Raw genomic sequence first — 22,178 nt, 5'->3', positions numbered from 1 at the left:
AAATGAGGAGCTCTCCGAAAACATCTCAGTTGTGGAGCACAACATACTGAATCCAACAATAACTTTACCTGCTAAAGCAAAAAAAAACAAGTATCAGAACAAATCATCAGCATGACCTTGGGTGTTGGCAGCTCCCTGCTGTCAAATTGATGATGTATCAACTGATGAATTACCTGTCCTAGTTGCATGAATGCAACTGCATTTCCCATTTATGATCAACATCCCTGTCTCAGAAATGGGCATCCTAGAGTGAGCCCTAAGCATCCATAGTCTTATTTCTCACCAGTCAAGTATCCTTGAAGCTTTATTGAAGGTTTGGCAGCTGTAAGTGGATAATAATGACGGGGTTGGAGGCAAGGGTGGAAGGCAAGGTAGAGGGAGGGATCAGGACCGAAAGAGAAAGTTTTTTTTTTAATTTTTTTTTCTTTTTTTAAATTTTTATTCATTTTGAATTTAAATACAAAAAGACAAAAAAGCAACATTTCCATGTACACAGCACAACACAAAAAGAGGATTCAATATAAAACCATGAATTTCCATTTCATACTGTTTACTTTAAAAAAAAGAACTACATAATAAGTATTACACATTGTTTTCAAAGCTACCCTGCTTTTCTGTGCTTCCTTCTGTCTTCTTTTGTTCTCTGCTGTGCACTTTTTCCCCCCTCACACCCCACCCTGCCCTAGAGAAAACTATCATTAGAGATAAAGATGTACATATAAATATAGATATATAGATACAGATGTAAAACCAGAGAAAGTTTTAAACTCCCCCCTTTGCTGGGGCAAGAATGCAGACTCTGACCAAGTTTTATCTTCTAGCACTACCACCCATCAGTCATTCAATTGTCAGTAAGTGCTGTTATTCCAGATACCCTGCTAGGCACTGAAACTGAGACTGAGTGGGGAGTAGAGGGACACTTGGAATCTATGGTTACAGACACGAATAATGGTAAGACCGTAGGCTGTTAAAACTGGAAGAAACACTAGAGATCATTTAGTCCCAATCTTTCCCATTTTATGAAGGAGGAAACTGAGTATCAGAGGGAGAAGTGACTTGCTCAATGTCACACAATAAGTGGCAGATCAGAAACTATACCTCAGGTCTTCTACCCCCATCGCCAATGCAATAAGCCTTCTACTACACATTACCTGCTCCATTTGTTGTGGTTAGTCTCTGTTTCAACCTGGTCTGCCCATCTATAGGCTTCAAAATAGAATGCTAGGTGGTGGAGTAGATACAGTGCCGAGCTCGGAGTCAAGAAGACACTTATTAGCTGTGGGACCCTGGGCAAGTCATTTCACCCTGTTTGCCTCATTTTCTTCATCTATAAAATGATCTAGGGAAGAAAATGGCAAACCACTCCATTATCTTTGACAAGAAAACTCCAAAATGGGGTCATGAAGAGTACGAAACAACTCAATAACAGCAAAGGCCTCAAAATACAAAGGGAGGAGTGATGGACTGGGAATCTGAAGATGTAGATTCTAACCCTAGCTCTATCAATCACTGTGTGACCTTGGTCAAGGTCCCAGTCTCAGTTTCTTCCTCTGTAAAAATAAGGGGAGTGGATTAGATGATTTCTAAATTCATATCCTGCTCAAAGATTCCATGTGTCTTTCCCCTAACCTTCCCTGCTCCCACACTTCCAACTTTCTGCATAGGTCTTTCTTTGATAACCTGGGGGTCAGGATGTTATTTCCTATACATTCTAGATACATAACCTACCTACGTGGGCTGATACGCAAAGGATCAGGAGTCAACGGAGTGTGGCCGGTGGAACTGATATATCCAATAAGGGAAAAGACAGCAGTTAGTAAAAAAAGAAGGAGAGGAGAGGAATGAGTAGGTGAGTGGGGAGACTTGTGGAGAAGAAGACCAAGCTAACCTTGCATCCTACAGAGTCAGAGGAAGTTGCCTGAAAAGAGGCTTCGGTGTGAACCAAGGGCTAGGTTCAGGAGAGCCATTAAGAAAAAAAAAACTAGCTTTTTAGCTTGAACTGAGGGGAGAAGCAGGGTACAATTAAATGAAAGAAAAAAAAAACAGGAACCTGGGACAAAAGAATAGGAGCTTGGATGAGACCTCTAGGACTAAGGGAACACTAAAACAAAGCATATAAATCATTAGACCTATTAGGGACCTTAGAGATCATCTTTTGTTGGACCCTCTCATTTTTTAGAGGAGAAGAAGGGAGGAGGAAACTAAAACATAGATAAGGGAAGTGAGCTGCCCAATACTGACATTTATTAAGTGCCTATGGTGTGCAGTTAGGTGGCCTAATGGATAGAAAACTAGGGCTTAGAATCAGAAGATTTGAGTTCAAATCCGGACTCCGACACTTACAAGCTCCATTAGATTGTAACTTCCTTGAGGGCAGGGACTGTCTTTTGCCTCTTTTTTGTATCCTCAGTACTTAGTACAATGCCTGGCTCAGACATAGTAGGTGATTAATAAATATTGATTGATTGTATGACCCTGGACAAGCCACTTAACCTCTGTCTGCTTCAATTTCCTCAACTGTAAATGGGGATCATAATAGCATCTACCTCCCAAGGTTGCTGTGAGGATCAAATGAGATGATATCTGTAAAGTGCTTAGCATAATTGCAATGCTTGTTTTATTAATTTTATTCATTTATTCATTTACAGAGTATTGTGGTAGAAACTAAGGGAGATAGAAAGTCTGGATAAGACTCAGACTCTACCCTCATGGATCTTACCATCTATTTTTTTAAAAGATCACTGGGTTTGGAGTCAGTTTAATAGAAAAATCATAAGATCTGGAATCAGAAAACCTAGTTTACATTCTATTTATGACACTTGACTAGTTACAGAACTATGGACAACTCACTTCTTCTCTCTGAGCCTCAGTTTCTTTGCTTGTAAAATGAGTGACTTGTAATTTATGAAGTCTCATGTCTGAACAGCTTTTGATTTAGGTGCTATGATATTATACTCCTATGATATAGAGGTACTTATGTATATACAGAGCACAGTGTGATGTTACATGGAGAATAGAGTAGAGGTAATAAGTCAGAGGGAGGATGATTTCAAAGCCTTAGGAAGTCCACAAGTTTTCCATTAGTGAAAGCCAAAGTGATGATAATGGCAGGGTGCCCTGGTGCTCTGACATAGTCCTGGAATCAATAATTTGTCTGAAAAGCCTTGGAATCCTTATTAAGCCACCATAGTCATCTATGGCTCTTAGCAGACCTCCTCCAACCAGGACAGAAGAGCTCACTTTTTTGACAGCACAGAATGAAATCTCCATAACTCCAACTATCTCAGCTCTTCTTGCTCTGCATAAGATGGGGAATTCAAAAAAGGTGACTGTTAAAGCCAAGATGTGGCAGCCTATGACCTTGGCAGTGAGGAGCCCTTAAAGCTAATGCAGCTAATACCCTCTCAGCTACCACCACCTTTAACCTGAGCATTTCTTTTCTTCCTTTTCTTTTATCTTTCTCCCTTCCTTTTCAGTCCCATCTTTTTTTGTCTTCTCCTCTCTCCTTTCTTTTATCTTCCCTTCCCTTTCTTTTATTTCTTCCTTCTCCCCAAATTCCTTTCTTTGATATGCTTCTTCCTTCTCTGCTCTTTTTCCTTTCTCTTTTACTATCCTTTTCCTCCCTTTCACTCTCTCCCAATTTTTCTTTCCGATTCTACATCCTTGCCTCTGCTCTAGTCTCAACCCTTGACGGAGATCCTCAGGCCCAAAGGGCTTCCTTCCCCTGCTGAGGAAGATTTTGAGGGAGAAGTGCCATCACTTGTCATGATAAAAATCTGTAATAAGAGAAACTGAAGCACAAAGTTCTGAGAATGATCAGTTTATTAGTATGACTAACAAATACCAATAAATTGGACCCCTCAATTGTTAAGGATGCATCTGACAGTCAGAGCAGCTCTTTTATACAGTTAAAAAGGTAGCAGATTATATAAGGTACAAAAATAGGCCAATGATGCAAATTGCATCTATGACTGTGATTGGTCTGATAAAAAGATGGAGAGTGAGCTATGCTTGGCTTGACCTAGAGGCAGAATTTCCACAACAGAAAAAAAAAAAACACAGAGTTGACTAATACCCTCTGGAAAGTCTTGTGGTAGGCAATCATCTTACCTTAAGATTCTCATTGTTTAGTTGTTCAGTCATGTCTGACTCTTCATGACTCCATGGACCATAGTATGCCAATACAGTCCGTAGGGTTTTCTTGGCAAAGATACTGGAGTGGTTTGCATTTCCTTCTCTAGTAGATTAAGGCAAATGGAGATCAAACGACTTGCCCAGGGTCACAGACCTAGTAAGTGTCTGAGGCCAGATTTGAACTCAGGTCTTCTTGATTCCAGGCCCAGTGCCTGAGCCACCTGGTTACCTCCTATCTTAAGACCCCCTCCCACCCAATATTTAAACCTAATTTTAAAAAATTAAAAAAATTAAGACACCCCCCATATTTAATTGGGTTTAACTAGGACAATAAGCCTTGTCCTACCTTCTACAGCTAAAGGACACCCCCAATGTCCCTTAATTCTTCCAAAAACAAGTTTGAATCAGCTTGAAGAACTTCCCAGCTTTGGTTTTGGGAGACAAATGAGAAGCTAAGATATATAACCCAGGCAGGCCTTCTGGTTTCTTGGTAAGAGCCCTGACCTGGAAGTCGGGAGTGGTGACTCATAGTCTCAGCTCTACCAATAATTTACTGGGTGGCTTGGGGCAAATAACCCCACTTCTCTGAGCCTCAGTTGCCTCATCTGTAGAATAGGGATAATAATAGCCTCTTCTACCAGTATCATATGGTTGTCTTGAAGAACAAATGAAATGATGGTTTTAACTATTACTTTCCCGGAAGCAAATAGTTTTCAGGAATGTTTATGAGTTGATGTTATCACTCACCGTGCTATCACTTCCCTCACTAGATGCTCTGTGAGCTTCTACAGATATCCAGTCGTCCTGATCCACATCTGGCCACAGGACCCAGATGACTCTGGAGGAGAAAGTGAGGCTGGTGACTTTGCACAGCCCTCTCTCAAATCAAATTCAACTGGAAGTCATATTTTCATCTCTCTGATGCCATGGTCCTCTTCTAGAACAAGGACAAACCACAACCACAACAGATAGGGGACTGTGTCCCCTACAGCGTGCTATAAAATCCTTCGAGATCTGTCCAGAGTCAAAGACCCTTTTGACTTGGAGTGAGACGGATAAGAAATGGGAGGTGATGGCTGAATGGACTACAGTCTAAGGAAGCTTTTTTTTTTTAAACCAGGTTCTGAGCCCCAGATGCCAACTGGAGAGCTGGGATTTTTCCCGATTCGCTTGATAACAATACAAGAGTAGCTAGGAAAGCTAAGCTGAGTGGTAAAGCTTGAAACGATCTCTAGGCATGGCTAGTGCCGGCATAATCAAACACCCATCAGTATTACAGACAGGAGAATAGATCTCACAGCCTTGATGGGAAGGGTGGGTTCTCATCAGCATTCGAGGGGTGAATTGAAGGAGCTCTGTGTGTATGGGGAGGAGGGGAAAAAGGAGAGGAAGGCTGACAGCAGGGAAGAAAGAACACAGAGACAACAGATTTGTTAGTCGCTTCTCTCTACTGGAAACTTTTTAGAAAACAAGATGCTAGACCTCTTATATACACAGTAACAATGCTTACGCCCACAGCCCTGCGCTCACTCACACAAACGAATTCACACCCCTTTAGCCTCCTACACATTTACAAATACGTACAGCCCCTTCACACAACGGCCAGTCCTGGGTGGAGGTGGAGTAGGTAGTGCGATTTCAGGAAGGATGAGGGGGTGCAGAAAGAATACCTCCCATTGTCAGACGCCTGGGTGACTACAATGCTTTAGCGAAGAACGAAGCCTTCTTCTTTTCAGAAGTTTAGGAATCAGTCACCACTATGTCTGAGAGGAGGCATGGAGAGGCTTTCACTTTCAACCTGAGAGGCAATGCGCTTAACTGCTAAGAGTGATAGATTTGGAGTCAAAAGGGCTGAGTTCAAAGTTTGGCTCTGATACTGCCCACTGGTATGACTTTAGGCAGGTCACTTAACCCCCTTGGGCCTCAGTTTCCTCATCTGTAGAATGAGGGGACTGGACAATATAGTCCTTTAACGTAAGGCTCCTTCCAGGTTTAAAGCTTTTAAGTGATGTCAGACTCTTTCTTGAAAGCAAATTTCAGGCGGTGGGGGCTGAGGGAACAAGAAGGCTCTGAACAGCTGCTGAGAGGAGGAAGGCTTCTAGAAGTTAAGAAAATAGAGGCTGAGGGCAGCGAAGAGAAGTTTATTCTACTTGACATTTTCCCCCCTGAGGTTCCATACTATCTAAACACATATTCATGTACATATGGACTTTTTGTTGTTGTTCAGTTGTTTCAGTAGTGTCTGACTCTTCATGACCCCAGTTGGTGTTTTCTTGGCCAAGATACTAGAGTGGTTTGCCATTTCCTACTTCAGCTCATTTTACAGATGAGGAAACTGAGGCAAACAGGATTATGTGACTTGCCTAGGGTTACACAGCTAGTAAGTGTCTGAGGCCACATTTGAACTCAGGAAGATGAGTCTTCCTAATTCCAGGGCTGGCACTCTATCTATGTCACCACCCAGCTAGTCCTACACATCTATATTCACCATCCCACAACTCTCTCTGTCTCTGTCTCTGTCTCTGTCTCTGTCTCTGTCTCTCTCTGTCTCTCTGTCTCTCTCTCTCTCTCTCTCTCACACACACACACACACACACAAACCGACACACACACCCCACTCACATAACTATATTGATACAATTACACATAACCTTACACATGCAGTACCTTAATTCTTCCACATAAGGACATACGCTCATGCACTTTACACGTCCATATGCTCCTGGTAGATATGTCAGTCAGTCAATAAGCATTTATTAACAGCTTCCTGTGTATGCTCCAGGCACTATGTTAAATGCTGGGGTTACAAAGAAAGGTAGATAGTAGGTAGGGTAGAGGGCTTTACCTCTTTAAATTAGTTGAGTGGGGGGGGGGGCAGCTAGGTAGCACAGTGGATAGAGTGCTGGCCCTGAAATCAGGAAGATCTGAGTTCAAATTCGACCTCAGACCAAACACTTGACACTTACTAGCTGTGTGACCCTGGGCAAATCACTTAACTCCATTGCCTAAAAAAACAAAAAAACAAAAAAAAGGAAATTAGTTGAGTGAGGGGCTCTGAGAAAAGTGGCTTCTCCCAAATAGCTCTCCCACCACTGGCTCTGTTTCTAAAATTATTGTATTAGGGAGCATTTCCTTCATAATTAAAGCACTGCCTCTACCAGCTGTTTCTTTTAAAAGACAGGTATCCTTATAAAGCTTTCAATTCAATTCAGCATGTATTAAGTATTGGCTATGTTCAAGGCATTGGGTGGATAAGAGAGGATAGAGCACAGGGCCTAGAGTCAGGAAAATTCACCTTCCTGAATTCAAATTTGGCCTCAGAAATTTACAAGCTGTTTGACTGTGGTAAATGAATTCATTTGCCTCAGTTTCTTCATCTGTAAAAAGAGCTGGAGAAGGAAATGGCAAACCACTCCAGTACCCTTGCCAAGAAAACCTCATATGGGGTCACAAAGAGCCAGACACAACTGAAAAAACGACTGAACAAAAACAAATGTACAAGATGTTGTATTGGATCCTAGAGATAAAAAGATGAAAAATAAAGGATCCCTGTCTTCAAACAAATTTGTTTAATAGTTCAGTGTTAAGAACACTTACTTTGATCCTTGGATGATTGTGGGATTCCATCAATGTGGGTATTTTTGACATCAGTGTAGGTCACAATCCGTCTATGCCTGACCCCTGACTACTCTTGTGCATGTCTCTGAATTAGTTTGTTCCAGTAAGACCACCCAATATGGTAGGGGCCTTCCTTAAGTTCTTCTACCAACTCAAGGATATCAATGAAGCCCATGGACTATTTATCAGCTATTCCTCATTCTTGGTCAGCCTATCTTCTTTTCTGAATATCCAGTTCTTTGATAAACTCCTTTACTTTTTGTGCATAATTCTTTCTTTGGATGTGTTGCAGCCACTTATGCCCCACCATGACCCTCTTTCTTGCTCTATGACGTTTTTTTTTTCTTGAGGCCTGTGCTCTCTAATAACATATTCATGTCCATATGGGCCTACACATACATATTTACTAATCTTGTTTCCTCAATCATAAAATACAGATAAAAAGTACCTACCTCCCAGAGTTGTTGAGAAGATCAAATGAAATACTATTTGTTAAGAGTTCAGTATAGTGATGGGGCAGGTAGGTGGTGCAGTGGATAGAGCTCAGGGCTTGGAGTCAGGAGGACCTGAGTTCAAATAGGAACTCAGACACTTGACACTTACTAGCTGTGTGACCCTGGGCAAGTCACTTAACCCCATTGCTTCACCATAAAGCAAAAAAAAAAAAAAGTTCAGTACAGTGCCTGGAACACGGCAGGCACTTGATAGATGCTTGCTTCCTTCCTTCCTTATTTTCCCTTTGGAAGACCCTCAACTTCCATTCTTTTGCCACTGTAGTGTCCTGACTTGCATGTATACAACAGCACCAGGAAAAAATATTGATCTTTAAAAGGTGGGCTTTATTTCAGGCAGAACTTTGCAATCTCCCAAGATGAGCCAGCCCACTTGCCTTTTCCAGTTCAATTTTGTCCCCTGTCCATTTGCATCTTCTATACAAGATGAATATTGATCCACAAGCTCTATAAGTTGTCTATCCAGATGCATATTATAGTCTGTAATAATAGGCATTCTTTATTCACTTTTTTTTTTCTTCCTGTGTGTATTGTTAGGCTAAACTCTTTAGAGTGATTATTTATCTATAGTAATGATCTTGGACCTGATACATTCAGTACCATGTCATTTCCTTAAATTCTGTGCTGTATCTTCTTCATAACAATGGTCAGCCTTTTGCAAACTTATTTCTCCCAGTTTTACCTTTCAAAGTGATCAGAAAGTCACTGAACAAGGTTATCTCTGTTGTCATATCTTTCAAGTAATTTTGCAGAATTCTGACAAATGCACTGTTGGAGGAAAGTCTTTGAGAGTGTATTTTATTCTATGAAATCAAATGCTTTTTTATAGTTGACAAACAAGTGAGATTTTGGATTCTCTACATCTTTCTTAAAAATTAAGACTGAGTTGTCCTATCTTATCTAGACTGGAAAGTACAATGGCTACTCACAGGCCCAGTCCCATTCTGATTGGTGCAGAAACTTTGACCCACTCCTTTTCCAACCTCTACCTGTTCACCCCTCCTTAGCCAAGCCAATGGTTCTCTGCTCCCTGGGGTTCACTATGTTCGTGCCAGACTTAGTACGGACATGTGAAGGCTTAGCCTACTAAACTTCAGAACTCCTAAGCTCAAGAGATTCACCAGCCTTACCTTCTCTGGTAGCTGGGATTCCAGGAGTACACCAGGATACCTGGTTCATCTATATTTCTCAGTTAATTGAGTGATGGGGAAAAAATGTGGTCAATTATAGAATATTGTTTATGATAGGCCACCTATCCCTTTCTAATACTGTCAGCAAGGAAGACCTCAATGTAAGTACAAATTATTCTCATAATAATTTTATATAGAAAGATAAAGTAGACATAAGATTTATGGTCACTTTTTTGGATAATAGTGAAATCCAAGATATCTTTTTCCATTCCTCTAATATCTTCCCCTGCTTCAGATACTTTGAAAATCTGTCAATGCCCTCAAAATGGTGTCACCTCTAACAAAGACCTCCTCTCTGAATATTTGGCTGAGTCTGGCTGCTTTCTTTTCTTTGTTCTCTTTAGTGGAATTTCTGCTTTCTCTATAAGCACATCCAAGACCATGATGTTTGAATCTAAGTGCTTTGGTTCCACAGTCCTCGATGTTGAAAAGTTCCTTGTGAAATCTTTGAAGATCTTTCTCATCTTGTATTTGGACTTTGTCCTCCTAGTGTTATACCTAAATGGCCTCTGGATGATTCTGCTTAGTTAGATTTTTCAAACTTTATTTAAACTGGTTTTTTTTTCCTTTTACTGTTTCTTTGTATTTTGTGAGGTTTTTCTACTCCTAATTTTTCAGTGTTCTGCTTAGTAGGAATTTTAAAATGAGTTTATATTCTAAACTAGTGTTCTCCTTCACTGCCATACAAATCTTTGCTTGGGAAATAGGTCAAGAGTTTGTTGACTAAGGTGGTTTTTAGCTTCTTCTGGTCTCATTATGATAATTTACATTGATTAAACTTCTGTATGAACTCGTCAAAAATGGTGTCAATGTCCTTTCCTCCATCCATTTTCCATTTGAGGGAGGCACCAATATCTTATTTAAATGGGTCAAGCTGAAGTTATTTTAATTGCATGCCATATCTGTTCTCATGTTTGTTCTTTCTTCTAGCTGTGTATCAACCCATATCTTTGCTTTAACAAATCAGGGATTTGACTACACATAAATAGCTGATTCATGAATGACTCAGGCTGTAGTCCTGACTGTTAAAAATCTAATTATTTCATTTTTATGATGTTATTTGGTGCTCACCATGTCTTGCACCTTCCAATTACTTTCTTGGAGGAAATATTAATGGTATATAGGAGTGAGTCTTCTGTGTCATCAATAAATCTTTGGCCTCTCATTGTTTGCTCTTGAACCATATTTCCTAACTATTTTTGCTGTCCTCACCTTTGCACTGAAGTTACCAAGTGTTAAGGTATACATTGATTTAATGTGGAAGGTTTTATCAAGTTTTTCAGAGAATTTGTTTTATTTCTTTATCCTCTGTAACATATGCTGGAACAAAAGCTGAAATGATCTTTGTGATTTTCTTTTTGCACATAGTCATTATGAGCACTATAGTCTGAGATGACAAAATGTCCCATGAAATGATCTTTCTTGTGGATGGGTAGCTAGGTGATGTAGTGGAACAAGTGCCAGGCCTCGAGTCAGGAAGACTCCTCTTTGTGAGTTCCAATCTGGCCTCAAACACTGTGTGTCCAGCTGTGTGACCCTGGACATGTCACTTAACCCTGTTTGCCTCAGTTTCTTCATCTGTAAAATGAGCTAGAGGAAGAAATGACAAACTATTCCAGTATCTTTGCCAAGAAAACCCCCAAAAGGGGTCATGAAGAGTCAGGCATGACTGGAAAACAATTGAAAACAATTGCCAATGGAGGCACAGTGAAAACAAACTCCACCACTTTATTTTCTTCAACAAGAAGAGCCTGTGAGTCATCCTATTAACCAGTAAATTCCTTTTGTCTTTTGGTTTCCTTTATAGAGAGCATGTCAAAACTGACACGACTGACTTCCTTCACTAATATGTTTCCTTGGTCCTTGGCCAAGGGTCTGACATTTAGAAAGCCAGCAACCAAGTTAATGTTTATAGATGGTCTAATAACTATGATTCTTGGAACCTTCTACCACCACCCCTCCTTTTCTGACACCATTACTGCTGAAGTACAGACCCAATATTCTATAATTTTATATTTTATATTTTCCTTTGTATAATGGTTTGTCAAAGAATTTCTCATCACGCAGTCAGCCTATTGGTTAATACAGAACCTCTCTACTAGATTGGTCCTCAGAAAACAGAAAAATATCTATGGTTCAAATCATAGTTGAAATCTTTTTAGCATGTTAGAATCTGCCAGAGTACCAAGTCCTTCAAGAATCTAGACCCTGCCTCACCTCCAACTCACAATAAAGCATCTGAGTAGGAATTTGTGTGGAATCCCTACTATCCACACAGTAAAAACCAAGTGGATGATGAATGCTAGTTGTCCAGATTTTGATATGCAGTTGGATAGACTGCTTATAGAGTTAATCCATCAGTAGATATCTTTCAGACACACACTACAAATGGACGGTGAGCTGGGCCCAGAATTGAACAGGAGGAGGAGAGTGAACTGCGTTGTCTATCTTTCAAGTAATCTTGTTTAATTTTGACACAATGATATCAGACAGCCATCTTAATGACCCTAAACTTCTCCCTGAAACAAAGAACCATCATTTGAATATGACTGTTCTTCTGGTTATATTGTATGACTGCAAATCGTGGGATACTATAGTTTTACAAAAATTTAAATTAAGGGACACTTAGAAAGGGATGCTCCATTTATGCATATACACATAACACAAAGTAGAATGTGATAGGGGGCAAAAAGAAATGGGGAAATTTGAGGAGGAAGACAGCACTTTTACCTAGGGCAAGGGTGGGGAACCTGTGGCCTCCAGGCCACATGTGGCCTATTTGGTCTTCCAGTGTGGCCTTTTGATTGAGTCCAAGTTTTACAGAACAAATTTTTTTTATTAAGGGGATTTTCTCTGTGAAGTTTGGATTCAGTCAAAGAGCTATAAGTTGAGGACCTACAGGTTCCCCATTCCTGACCTAGAGAGATCCTAGAAAACTTCACGGAAGACATGGTGCCTAAGCTGGGCCTTAGAGAAATAAAAGGATTTCAACATCTAGAGATGTGGAGGAAATGCATTCTGGACATGGTGGGTAACCCATTAAAATGCACAAAAGCAGAAAAAGACAGAGGAGATCAAGGAACAAGTAATATTTTTAGGGGGCAAGGATATAGTGTACTTACAAGGCAATAGTGTGAAAAAAAGGTGATAAAGGCAAGCTGGAGCCAAATTTTGGAGGATCTTAAATATGAGGCAGAAGAGTTTGTATTTTAGGCAATAGGGATCCACTGAAGATTCTTGAACTAGGGAAACGACATGGTCAAACCTAGGTGGTGAGAGATGTGATATTTATACCATAGTATAGCCTAACCTATAATACTTTTGTCAAGAGATATAGAGCCTAAATGTGGGCAGTAAAGGAATGGAAATCTTGTTAAAGAAAGAAGGGAGGAAGAGAAGAGAATTTTAGATCAGCTGCCTTTTCCCTCTGCCCCTTTATCCCATTGGTGAATTTCTCCCCTCCATTTTGGGGAAGATTCCAGACCAGTCTAGACCAACCATCCTTCTTACTCTGGACTTTACCATCATGCCTACACTGGTTCCTTCCCTTTCCTCTCACTTACACTCCCCACCTGTGAGTTTGTATTGATATAGCACAGTTCTTGACACATACTAAGCTCCTAATTAATGCTGCTTCACTTAACTTGATCACAGGGACTGTCCGGGAGGCGAAGCCTAGTGAGGTAATGAACTGGTCATTATGAGGGCTCTGGTGGCCCCCAGAATAGATGAAAAGCAAGAGATACAGAAAGGGAGGTGACTGAAAAGGAAGCATGGCCCTTTGCCAACTTTACCATTTTGCAAAAGGATCACCCAGCCCACTACAACCATGCTGTGTACACAGTTATTTCCTAGCACTCTCTACACAAGGCCACCATTGTCACTAATAGACTTTTTTCTTTCCAGTGCTTCCTGGATAGCAATTCCTTTCTCCAGGCTCTTCTGATAGGCCAATTATCATCAGAATCTGAATTCTCCTGCCTTTCAGGGCTTGATCCCTCATCACTTGCATGCCCAGCCACCCCATGGATAATTGGCTGCAGCAGATTACACCTCCCATTAGCAGCTCAGCATAATTATGTCTTGATCTGATTACCCTCTTTCCTGAACTTGGGTAATGGAGAGGTGGAGAGGGTGAGAGAGAGGGAGAGAGGAATAGAGGCCAGATGTGCTGTTCACACCCTGAAAAGGATAGATGTCTGTCAGGTGGGCCGTCAGGTGAAGCCCCCATCCTGATCTCCCATGAAGTTCTCTGATGTAGGTTATTTGGAGAGACCTAGCTCCCATAAGACTGCTAGGTCAGTTGATGGAATGATTCCCAAGATCAAACTAACGCTATCACCTGAGTTCCTTCCTGGCTTTTACCCCTCAAAACCTTTAAAAATAATAATAGTTAGCATTTATGTAGCCTATGTGCCATGCACTGTGCTGAGCACTTTCCAATCATTATCTCATTTGATCTTCACAACAACCCTGTGAGGTAGGTGATATTATTGTACCCATGTTATGATTAAGGAAGCCGAGACAAGCAGAGGTTAAGTGACTTACTTGGGCTAATATAGCTAGTAAGTGTCTGAGGCTGGATTTGAACTCAAGGTTTCCAGACTCTAGGCCCAGTGTTCTATCCACTATTACACTAAAATCAGGGTGACCTGGGTCATATCCCACCTCTGACATATATTGGCTTTGACCCTAGACAAATCTCTAGAATCACAAGTTGCAGAGAAGATACCAATCTGAATTGGTAGAGAGGTACCTGTACAAATTGTCTCCAAAGTGAAGGCCGAATCTAGAGGGTGGGAGGGGGGCATTGAAGGCATGACCTCAAGAGTTCCATGATCAATCAATCAGATTGAAAGAAGGTGGGCTGCAGCCCAAACTTTCTGATCGATTAAGGACCTTGTTTGTAATATAACCACACCCTCACCTTCAGTCATTATCTACACATTACTCTCCCACTCCACCTCCTCCAATGGCTGTGTAAGTTCTCAATCTGTCCACTTCTGTCCCAGGGTAGGCCCTTCAGGGCAATTGTAACCTAAACCCAACTCAGGAGCCCATATCACCAGCTGTACCAAGTTGGGATTTAAAAAAAGAGACCTTCCCCCAGTATACCTACATCTTGTCCCCCAGATCACCTCATAACTTACAATAGACACCCTTTAGCTAGCTTTATACTCCTTGATTGGCTCTGCTTTCTGTGTCAGGTAAGAGCCCCACCCCTTCCTCACCTGCTAACCCCACTTTGTTTTTGTTGGGATAGAATAAGTCCCACTGGCTGAGCAGGTACAGCTAGGTTGTATCCTACAGAATAATATCTTCTCACCCCATTTCCTACTTTCCCTATTTCTCTTGATGGAATCATCATCATCCTTCCAGGTGGAAGATATGACTTGAAATATGGATCCAACACTCCCTAGCTCTGTTATCTTGGGCACAACAGGTTCACAATCACAGTTTCATCCCCAATTCCTCATCCTCAATCATCCCACATACTCAAATACTTGCTAAATCTCATCTCTGCCTCTATAACTTCTCGTGTACCTGCCCCTTTCTCTCTACTCGGATAGTTACAACTCAAGTGCAGGCACTCATCACCTCTCACCTGAACTATTGCAATAGCCTCTAGAAAGGTCTCCAGGCTTCAAGCTTTTTCTCTCCTCTAATCCTTCTCCCACACAGCTGCCAAAGTGGTTTTCCTAATGGATAGGTCTTCCCACATCACTCCCCTGTTCAATAAATTTCAGTGGCTCCGCACTGCCCATAGGAAGAAATATTATATCTGTAGCTCAACCTTTTAAATTTCTACTTTGTACAAGTTTTATACTGCACATAATTATTAGCATAGTAGTACATGAATGTTGCTTAAATAAGTATATGGATGTATTTCTATTTTTTACTAGTAGTTTGGAGACCTTCACTATACTGGTGAAATCACAGGATCACAGGTTCTGTCTGAAAGGTTTACAAGCTACTTTCCTTGAAATAATCCTATAAGGCAGTAGCTGCTAGTATTTTTTTCTTTTTACTCAACTTGTGATTTCACCTGTGTAGGCAATTTCCAGTGAGGAAACTTCCTCTACGAATGTTCAAGGTTGGATGGCTTACCAAGAGTCATATAGCAAGTACTAGGACCCAAGTCTTCCTAACTTCAAGGTCACTTTCATCCATCACACTGCTATATTACCAGTATTATTGCCTTTCCATTTTACAGATAAGGAACTGAGATTCAGAGGCTAAGGACTCACCTCACATCACACAGCTAGTAAGTGTTGGAGACGGGCCTTGAACTTACAAGTTTGGGTTCTTTAAACTGATGCCTTTACTATACCACATGGTTCCCTTTGTCTGGGATCCCCTCCCAGCTATACAAGTCTTATACCTCCTGCCAAACCCTGTTCAAATTCCACTTACTTAATGAAGATATCTGGGACCATTGTAGACCTCTCCTATGAGATCTTACAGCATCTGTAGTGTGCACTACACTATTTAGCACATACTCTTATATTCTCCCACTCTCACCCCACAAGGTGCCTAGCACACAGTTAAGGTCTTGAGAAACTGACAATGTGATGGGTCTATCAAGGATGGATGACATTAGGGTGTCTTTCATAAGCTACACATGTGGTTATCAAGCATATTTTCATGGATAACAATGTGGTCCATTGGAATGAATGGATGAATGAATAGTTGGATGAGTAAATGGATGGATGAATGGATAAATAGATGGATGAATACATAGATGAATGAATGAATTAATTAATGAGCAATCATTTGTTAAGTGCTTACTGTATGGCAGGTACTATGGAAACAGTAGTAACCCAAGCAGGTTTTTCAGTGAGATGGCAAAACCATCTCATGTCAGTAAAGCAGCACTATCACTCTGCCTTATTTCCCCACCTGTGGCCTTCTCTCAACCAGCACCAAACCCTACTTCAGAGGCAACATGGAGCACAGAAGCCAAGCTCCTATGTGTTCTCCTCTAGCCATGGGCCTAGCTACCCTGGGTGACCTGAGAGAGCAGATAAGTAGGCAAGACCTGTGCTCAGAGCTCTGGGCTGCAGCAGCTAAGACTGACGGGTTGTCAAGAGCTGCCTGTCAGCTACAAACCTCCACCCCAGCTCCCATGTGAAACTTTTCAGGCTTCAGAATTCATATTTGATATCTCAATTTTGCCTCTTGACTCTGGGTTTGGGGGGAGGAGGGATTGACAGGAGTTGATGGGGCCCTTTCCTTTCTTAGAGCACAGGGGAAAGAGCATGTTTCTATATCCTGGCTGCTGCTTTGAGGATTAAAATTCACCAGGCAGGCAGATCTAGGTATGGAAGATTAGCATTCCCCACTCCGGAACACAGGTTCAACAGGGACTAGGAGACATTTCACAAAGACCCAGACAGGTCAGAAATGCTCAAAGTTTGATTATACTGGATTGACTTCAAATAAGAGAATTCCTACAGTTTAAAACAAGATAAAGAAAGTGGGGGTAGGAGACATAGGTCATTATACTTGTATATCCTACATCCTGGAGCCATTAGGATCATAGATTTAGCACCAGAAGGGGTTTCAGGGGTCATCTAATCCAATTCCCTCCTTTTTTCTAGGCCCGGGGAGATTGATTGCCGCAGGTCACCCAGGTAGTGAGTGACAAAGGTGCTCTTTGATCAGAGGGAGGGAGATGGAGAGAGGTTACAGCTGGGTGTCAGTTGTCTGAGGTGTCAGTCAGAGGAGCTTTAGATGTGATGAAGTTCAGGACACCAACAGGAAGAGGAAGTGAGACCAGTTATGGTCCACTGCAGAGGCTCTCCATGAACTTAGAACACCAGGTCTTTACCGCTCTACCTCTTAGAAGTGACAGACACCTGGTCTTTTTCTTCCCATAAAACAGAGCAGCTCAGCCCCTGCATGTGGTCTTATTTTGTTTTTTTGTACCCATCCTCACCTTCCCCTTTTGGGTGTTAGATATGAAGACACACTTACCAGGGGCCAATAAGTTTTTGGTCCTCACCTCTGATTTCATCATTGGGAGAGAACAGTTTTCAGTAAGTTAACATAGACAGAAGTTAAGAGCAATATCAAAAGAGTAGGACCTTTTGAGGTAATCACAAAGGGGCACAGAGGTTAACTTGGGTAAGGACCAGCATAGTGGAGCATGCTGCTGGGAGGATCCAGTGCTCTTGAGTTCAGGAGGAGTTCTGAGCTGCAGTGGGCTAAGCAGATCATGTGACCAAACTAAGTTTGGCGTTAATACAGTCAGGCTCTGGGAGCAGAAGGCCGCCGGATTGCCTAAGGAGAGGAAAACCCTCCTGGTTCAGAAGCAGAGCAGGTCAAAGGTCTTGTGTTGATCAGTAGTTAATTGGTCCCTATATCAACAGCCTGGGTAAGGTAGGGAAACCCAATCTTAAAAAAAAAAAAAAAAACATGGAAAGTGATAAGCAATGTCTGCATTTCTGTCAGCAGAAACCAGAGGTCACCTCAAGAGCTTAACTAGGCATTAGGGATCAGTCAGGAGATAATGGGATCTTTTGAAGATTTAAAAAGTTAGAGGATCAGGTTTGTCTACAAACAGTTAGTGTGATGATGTCAGAAGAAGACTGATAGGCAAGAGACCTGGGATACTTCTTGGCTCTGACACTTGGGCATTACTTCACCTTTCCAACACTCAGTGTCTTCATCTGTAAAATAGGGGACTAACTAGACCACATCTAAGGATCCTCTAGAATACCTCATTCATGAGATCATTTTAACCCTTTGAGAGATAAGGAGACTAGAAACAATTCCTAGGCAAGGACTTGCACATTTTTCTCTATATCCCCCTACAGAGACAAACATGGTGCCAGTAGAGTAGAAGGGCCTAAATAAAAGTCTAAACCACTAAAGCAACTGAATATAGGTTGGAGCCTTGGGGGAACTGGGTAAATTAGTGGCAGAGGAAGGCATAGGATGACAATTTGGTCCTCCTCAGCTCTGTAAGTAATCCTGCTTTGGTATACTGAGGTCCGAGATGGGGGTTGGGTCCCCCAGAATCCTAAACAGCTTTGCAGCTGGGTGGTACAGTGAATAGAACACTGGGCCTGGAGTCAGAGAGATCTGAGTTCAAATCCAGCCTCAGACAGTGACCAGCTGTGTGGCTCTCAGCAAGTCATTAAACCTCTGTCTGCCTCAATTTCATCATCTATAAAAATGGGAATAATAATTGCACCTAATTCCCAGGATTGCTGTGAGGATTAAGTGAGATATTTGTAAAGCACTTTGCAAACAAAGTGCTATAAATAATGCTAACTATTGTAATTACAAATAATAATAAAAATGCATACTAGTAGGCAGCAGTGCATGAAGCTAAAGCACATCTGCTCTAACCACCTTTCCCCAGTGGCTGTTCTAGGAGATGGGGGTGTAGGATTAGGGAGTGGACATTGGGTAGACTGAGCCTGAACTAAGCGTAGGACTTACAGGTCCCTGAGGCTTCTCTCTCCACCTTTGCCCCCTTGCCCCTCTTCCCACAGTCAGGGCAGCTCTCAGCAGTACCTTCCTCCTCAACTGAGCTTCTATCTCCCACCTCCATCTCCTCCTCCAGGGTGAAAGAGGATTTGTCTCAGATAAGTGGGAAAGCTTCATTTTTATTGATGCTTCTCTCCAGCACCCTGAGGGGAAGAGCAATGGTTTGGAACATGTATGGACTAGAATACCTCTTTAACCTCTCTCTCCTTTGTCTTACCCCTTCCCCTTCTGTCACATCCTCTCTGTGTCTCTCCCTTTTTCTTTTTCTGTTCATCTCCCTTTCTGTCCTGCCTCATCTCTGTTTTCATCTCTCTGTATGTTGTGGCTTTTTTTGGTAACACCATGTTGGATTCTCTTCTCCCCATTTGCCCTCCTGTTCTGCTCCTCTCTTCCTGTCACTTTTTCTCTATCCTTCTGTCTGTCTCTTCTGCCCAATCTGTTCATCTCTACCTCTTTTTCTCTCTTAACCATATCTTTCTGTCCCTTGGTCTCTCTCTCCATCTCTGGCTCTTTTCCCTGGTCCTATGTCCTTACACTCGCTGCTTCATCTGCTATCTCCTGTCTTCCCCTTGCTTCCTCCACTCATTTTCTCCTTCTGCTCTCCCGCTCTTTGTCTCTCTGTCGTGCATCTATCTCTGCCTCCTGCCTCTTTCTCTCCCACTCCTTCCCTTTCTCTCTGCTCTTTTTCTCTCTCTCTCTTATTGTCTTCGTCTCTGCCCTTCACTCAACCTACCCTCTGTGTGTCTCCCTCCCCCCACACGCACCCCTAGGATGATCCCAGCTTCCAACAAGGCCTTCGTGGTGAACAATCTGGTGTCGGGGACCGGCTATGACCTGTGCGTGTTGGCGATGTGGGATGACACAGCCACCACACTCACAGCCACCAACATCGTGGGCTGCGCCCAGTTCTCCACCAAGGCTGACTATCCGCAGTGCCAGTCCATGCACAGTCAGATACTGGGAGGCACAATGATCCTGGTCATCGGGGGCATCATCGTGGCCACGCTGCTGGTCTTCATCGTCATCCTCATGGTGCGCTATAAGGTGTGCAATCACCAGGGCCCTGGGAAGATGAATGCTGCGGCTGTCAGCAATGTCTACTCCCAGACCAACGGGGCGCAGCCGCCACCGCCGCCGCCACCATCTAACGCGGTACAAAACGGGGCGCCACCGCAAGTGCACCCCAAGGCGTCCATGAGGAACGAGCACTTTGGAAGCGGCAGCGGGGCGTCTGGGGCAGGGGGGGCAGGGGGGGCTGGGGCCAGAGGTGGCGGTGGCGGCTTGGGGCGCAGCAGCGGCTCCTCTTCGTCCTCCAGCTCCTTGGGCAGCACGGACGGGGCGGGTGGCCGGGGCCCCTGGAGGCTCCCTCCGCCCGGCGCCCGCCCCAAGCCCAACCTCGACCGCCTCATGGGGGCCTTCGCCTCGCTGGACCTCAAGTGCCAGAGGAAAGAGGAGCCTCTAGACTCCAGGACTCCGGCCGGGGCCGGGGCTATGGGACGTCACTCGGACCGCGAGCCACTGCTGGGGCCACCGGCGGCACGGGCCCGGAGCCTCCTGCCGCTGCCTCTGGAGTGCAAGGCTCGCCGCAGCCACTCCTTCGACATGGGAGACTTCGCTGCGGCGGGGACGGCATCTGGGGCGTCTGGGGGGGCCGCGGCACAGGAAGGCTACAGCCCGCCGCGGAGAGTGACGAACATCTGGACCAGGCGCAGCCTCTCGGTCAATGGCATGCTCCTGCAGTTCGAGGACAGTGACCTCGCGGGGCCCAGGGGCACTTATGGCAGCTCCGAGTGGGTGATGGAGAGCACGGTGTAGATGGCGGTGGCGTCCAGAGAGCGCCCCGCACCCCTTTCTACCTCCCTCTCCTGCCCCTTCCTCTCTCATGTCAATTCCGAACCCCCTCCCCCAACTCCCACCCTACTCCGCCCGTCGGTGGGATGGATGCTGGCAACTAGGTGGAAGAAATCATTCCTTTTTTATATATATATCAAGTCTACACTCGATTATCTGCGTGCACTTTGTGGGTTATCCGAGGGCGGCGTTTACACATGGGACCACCATCCCCTGTCCTTTCCCCTCCCTATGCCACCCGCCTCACCACCACTTCCATCTCAAGTTCAGGTCCCCTTTCCCCACCGCTCAGCCGGTGCCCTCAGGGAATGCACTGCAATTTGGCCCAAGCCCTATATTAGGGAAAAAGAGCTCTCTAATTACAAATGCCAAGGATAGGAAGCTTTGGGATGAACTGTTGTTTGTGGGGAAGCTTTTATTTTTAATCTATTCCCTAAAGACACAGCCATACAGATAATAAAGAGATCACCACGTATTAGAAATTTTGTGCCCACGGGGCTAAGCCAGTGAGGGCCAAAGCAAAGCCACGATAGGAGAATGACTGGAAGTTCGTCTCTGTTTCTAGGGGAAGGTTCTTGAATTCCCCAACACCCAAATAGTCGCATTAACTTCTTCCTCTCACCGGGAGCCGAGTGGCTTCCTGCTCCCTAACCCCAGTAACTTTTCCCACGCATCCCACTCTCAAATATCATATCAAGTTAAACCCAGTTTGACACTGAATTTAAGTGGGGTAATTTTTAGGGAATGGAGGGGAGATGAGCGTTCTATTTGGTGGTGAGAATTTTTTTTTCTGTTTTTCAGTTAGGTGGAGCAGAGAGAGCTCCCCAGAACAAGAGGTAGAGTCCTCTGAACAGCTATATGGATTCCACCTAAATAATCTGAGAGTTATTGGAGAAGGAGTGTTGAGATAAATGACCATGTATGAAGGGGCATAAAGGAGTTTGGGGAGAAATCTGAGCCATTTTAGAATCACAGAACCATCCTGGAAGGGACCTTATAAATCATCCAAGAGATAATCTATCAGGTGAGGAAATGGAATCACAGGTAAAGATCACATAGGCAATTAGTAGAAAAGCTAGATTTAGAACTCAGGCTTCCCAATTCTTCGGAATAAAGTTTCTGTGTTGTTTCTGCCCTCCCTACTCCTACCCACAAATCATGCCAGAGACTTTTTTTTACAGAGCTACACAGTTGGTTGTGTATTGGGTGACCCAGCTTGGAACTCCCTGAGAAATGGAGCCTAAGGTGATGCTCTACTTTCTGTCTTTCCCAGGGAGGACCTCTGTCCATGCACTTAGGGTGGAAATGAGAAAAGAAATACTGGGGCTTATTGAAATCCATGTTTTTCTTCCCGTATTCCTAGACAAAGATAGAC

General features: G+C 43.3%; 1 protein-coding gene across 2 annotated transcripts in view; it reads left to right on the top strand.

Annotated features, from left to right (window-relative positions):
* Positions 1–20,767, top strand: part of LOC114053644 (leucine-rich repeat and fibronectin type-III domain-containing protein 2) — a 58,105-nt gene extending 37,338 nt beyond the window's left edge. The window contains exons 2-3 of one of the 2 annotated variants that reach the window (XM_027876757.1): positions 19,723–20,181; positions 20,245–20,767. In XM_027876757.1, the coding sequence (XP_027732558.1) occupies positions 19,723–20,181; positions 20,245–20,767 (982 nt within the window). Of the gene's footprint in view, positions 1–19,722 lie in introns of both variants that reach the window. The other variant, XM_027876756.1, reaches the window with a different exon arrangement.
* Positions 20,768–22,178: the final 1,411 nt, after the last annotated feature.

This window comes from Vombatus ursinus, unplaced genomic scaffold (genome assembly GCF_900497805.2).
Source record: "Vombatus ursinus unplaced genomic scaffold, bare-nosed wombat genome assembly UNPS02014811.1, whole genome shotgun sequence".
NCBI lineage: Eukaryota > Metazoa > Chordata > Mammalia > Diprotodontia > Vombatidae > Vombatus > Vombatus ursinus.
This window is presented reverse-complemented; position numbering and strand designations above follow the sequence as displayed.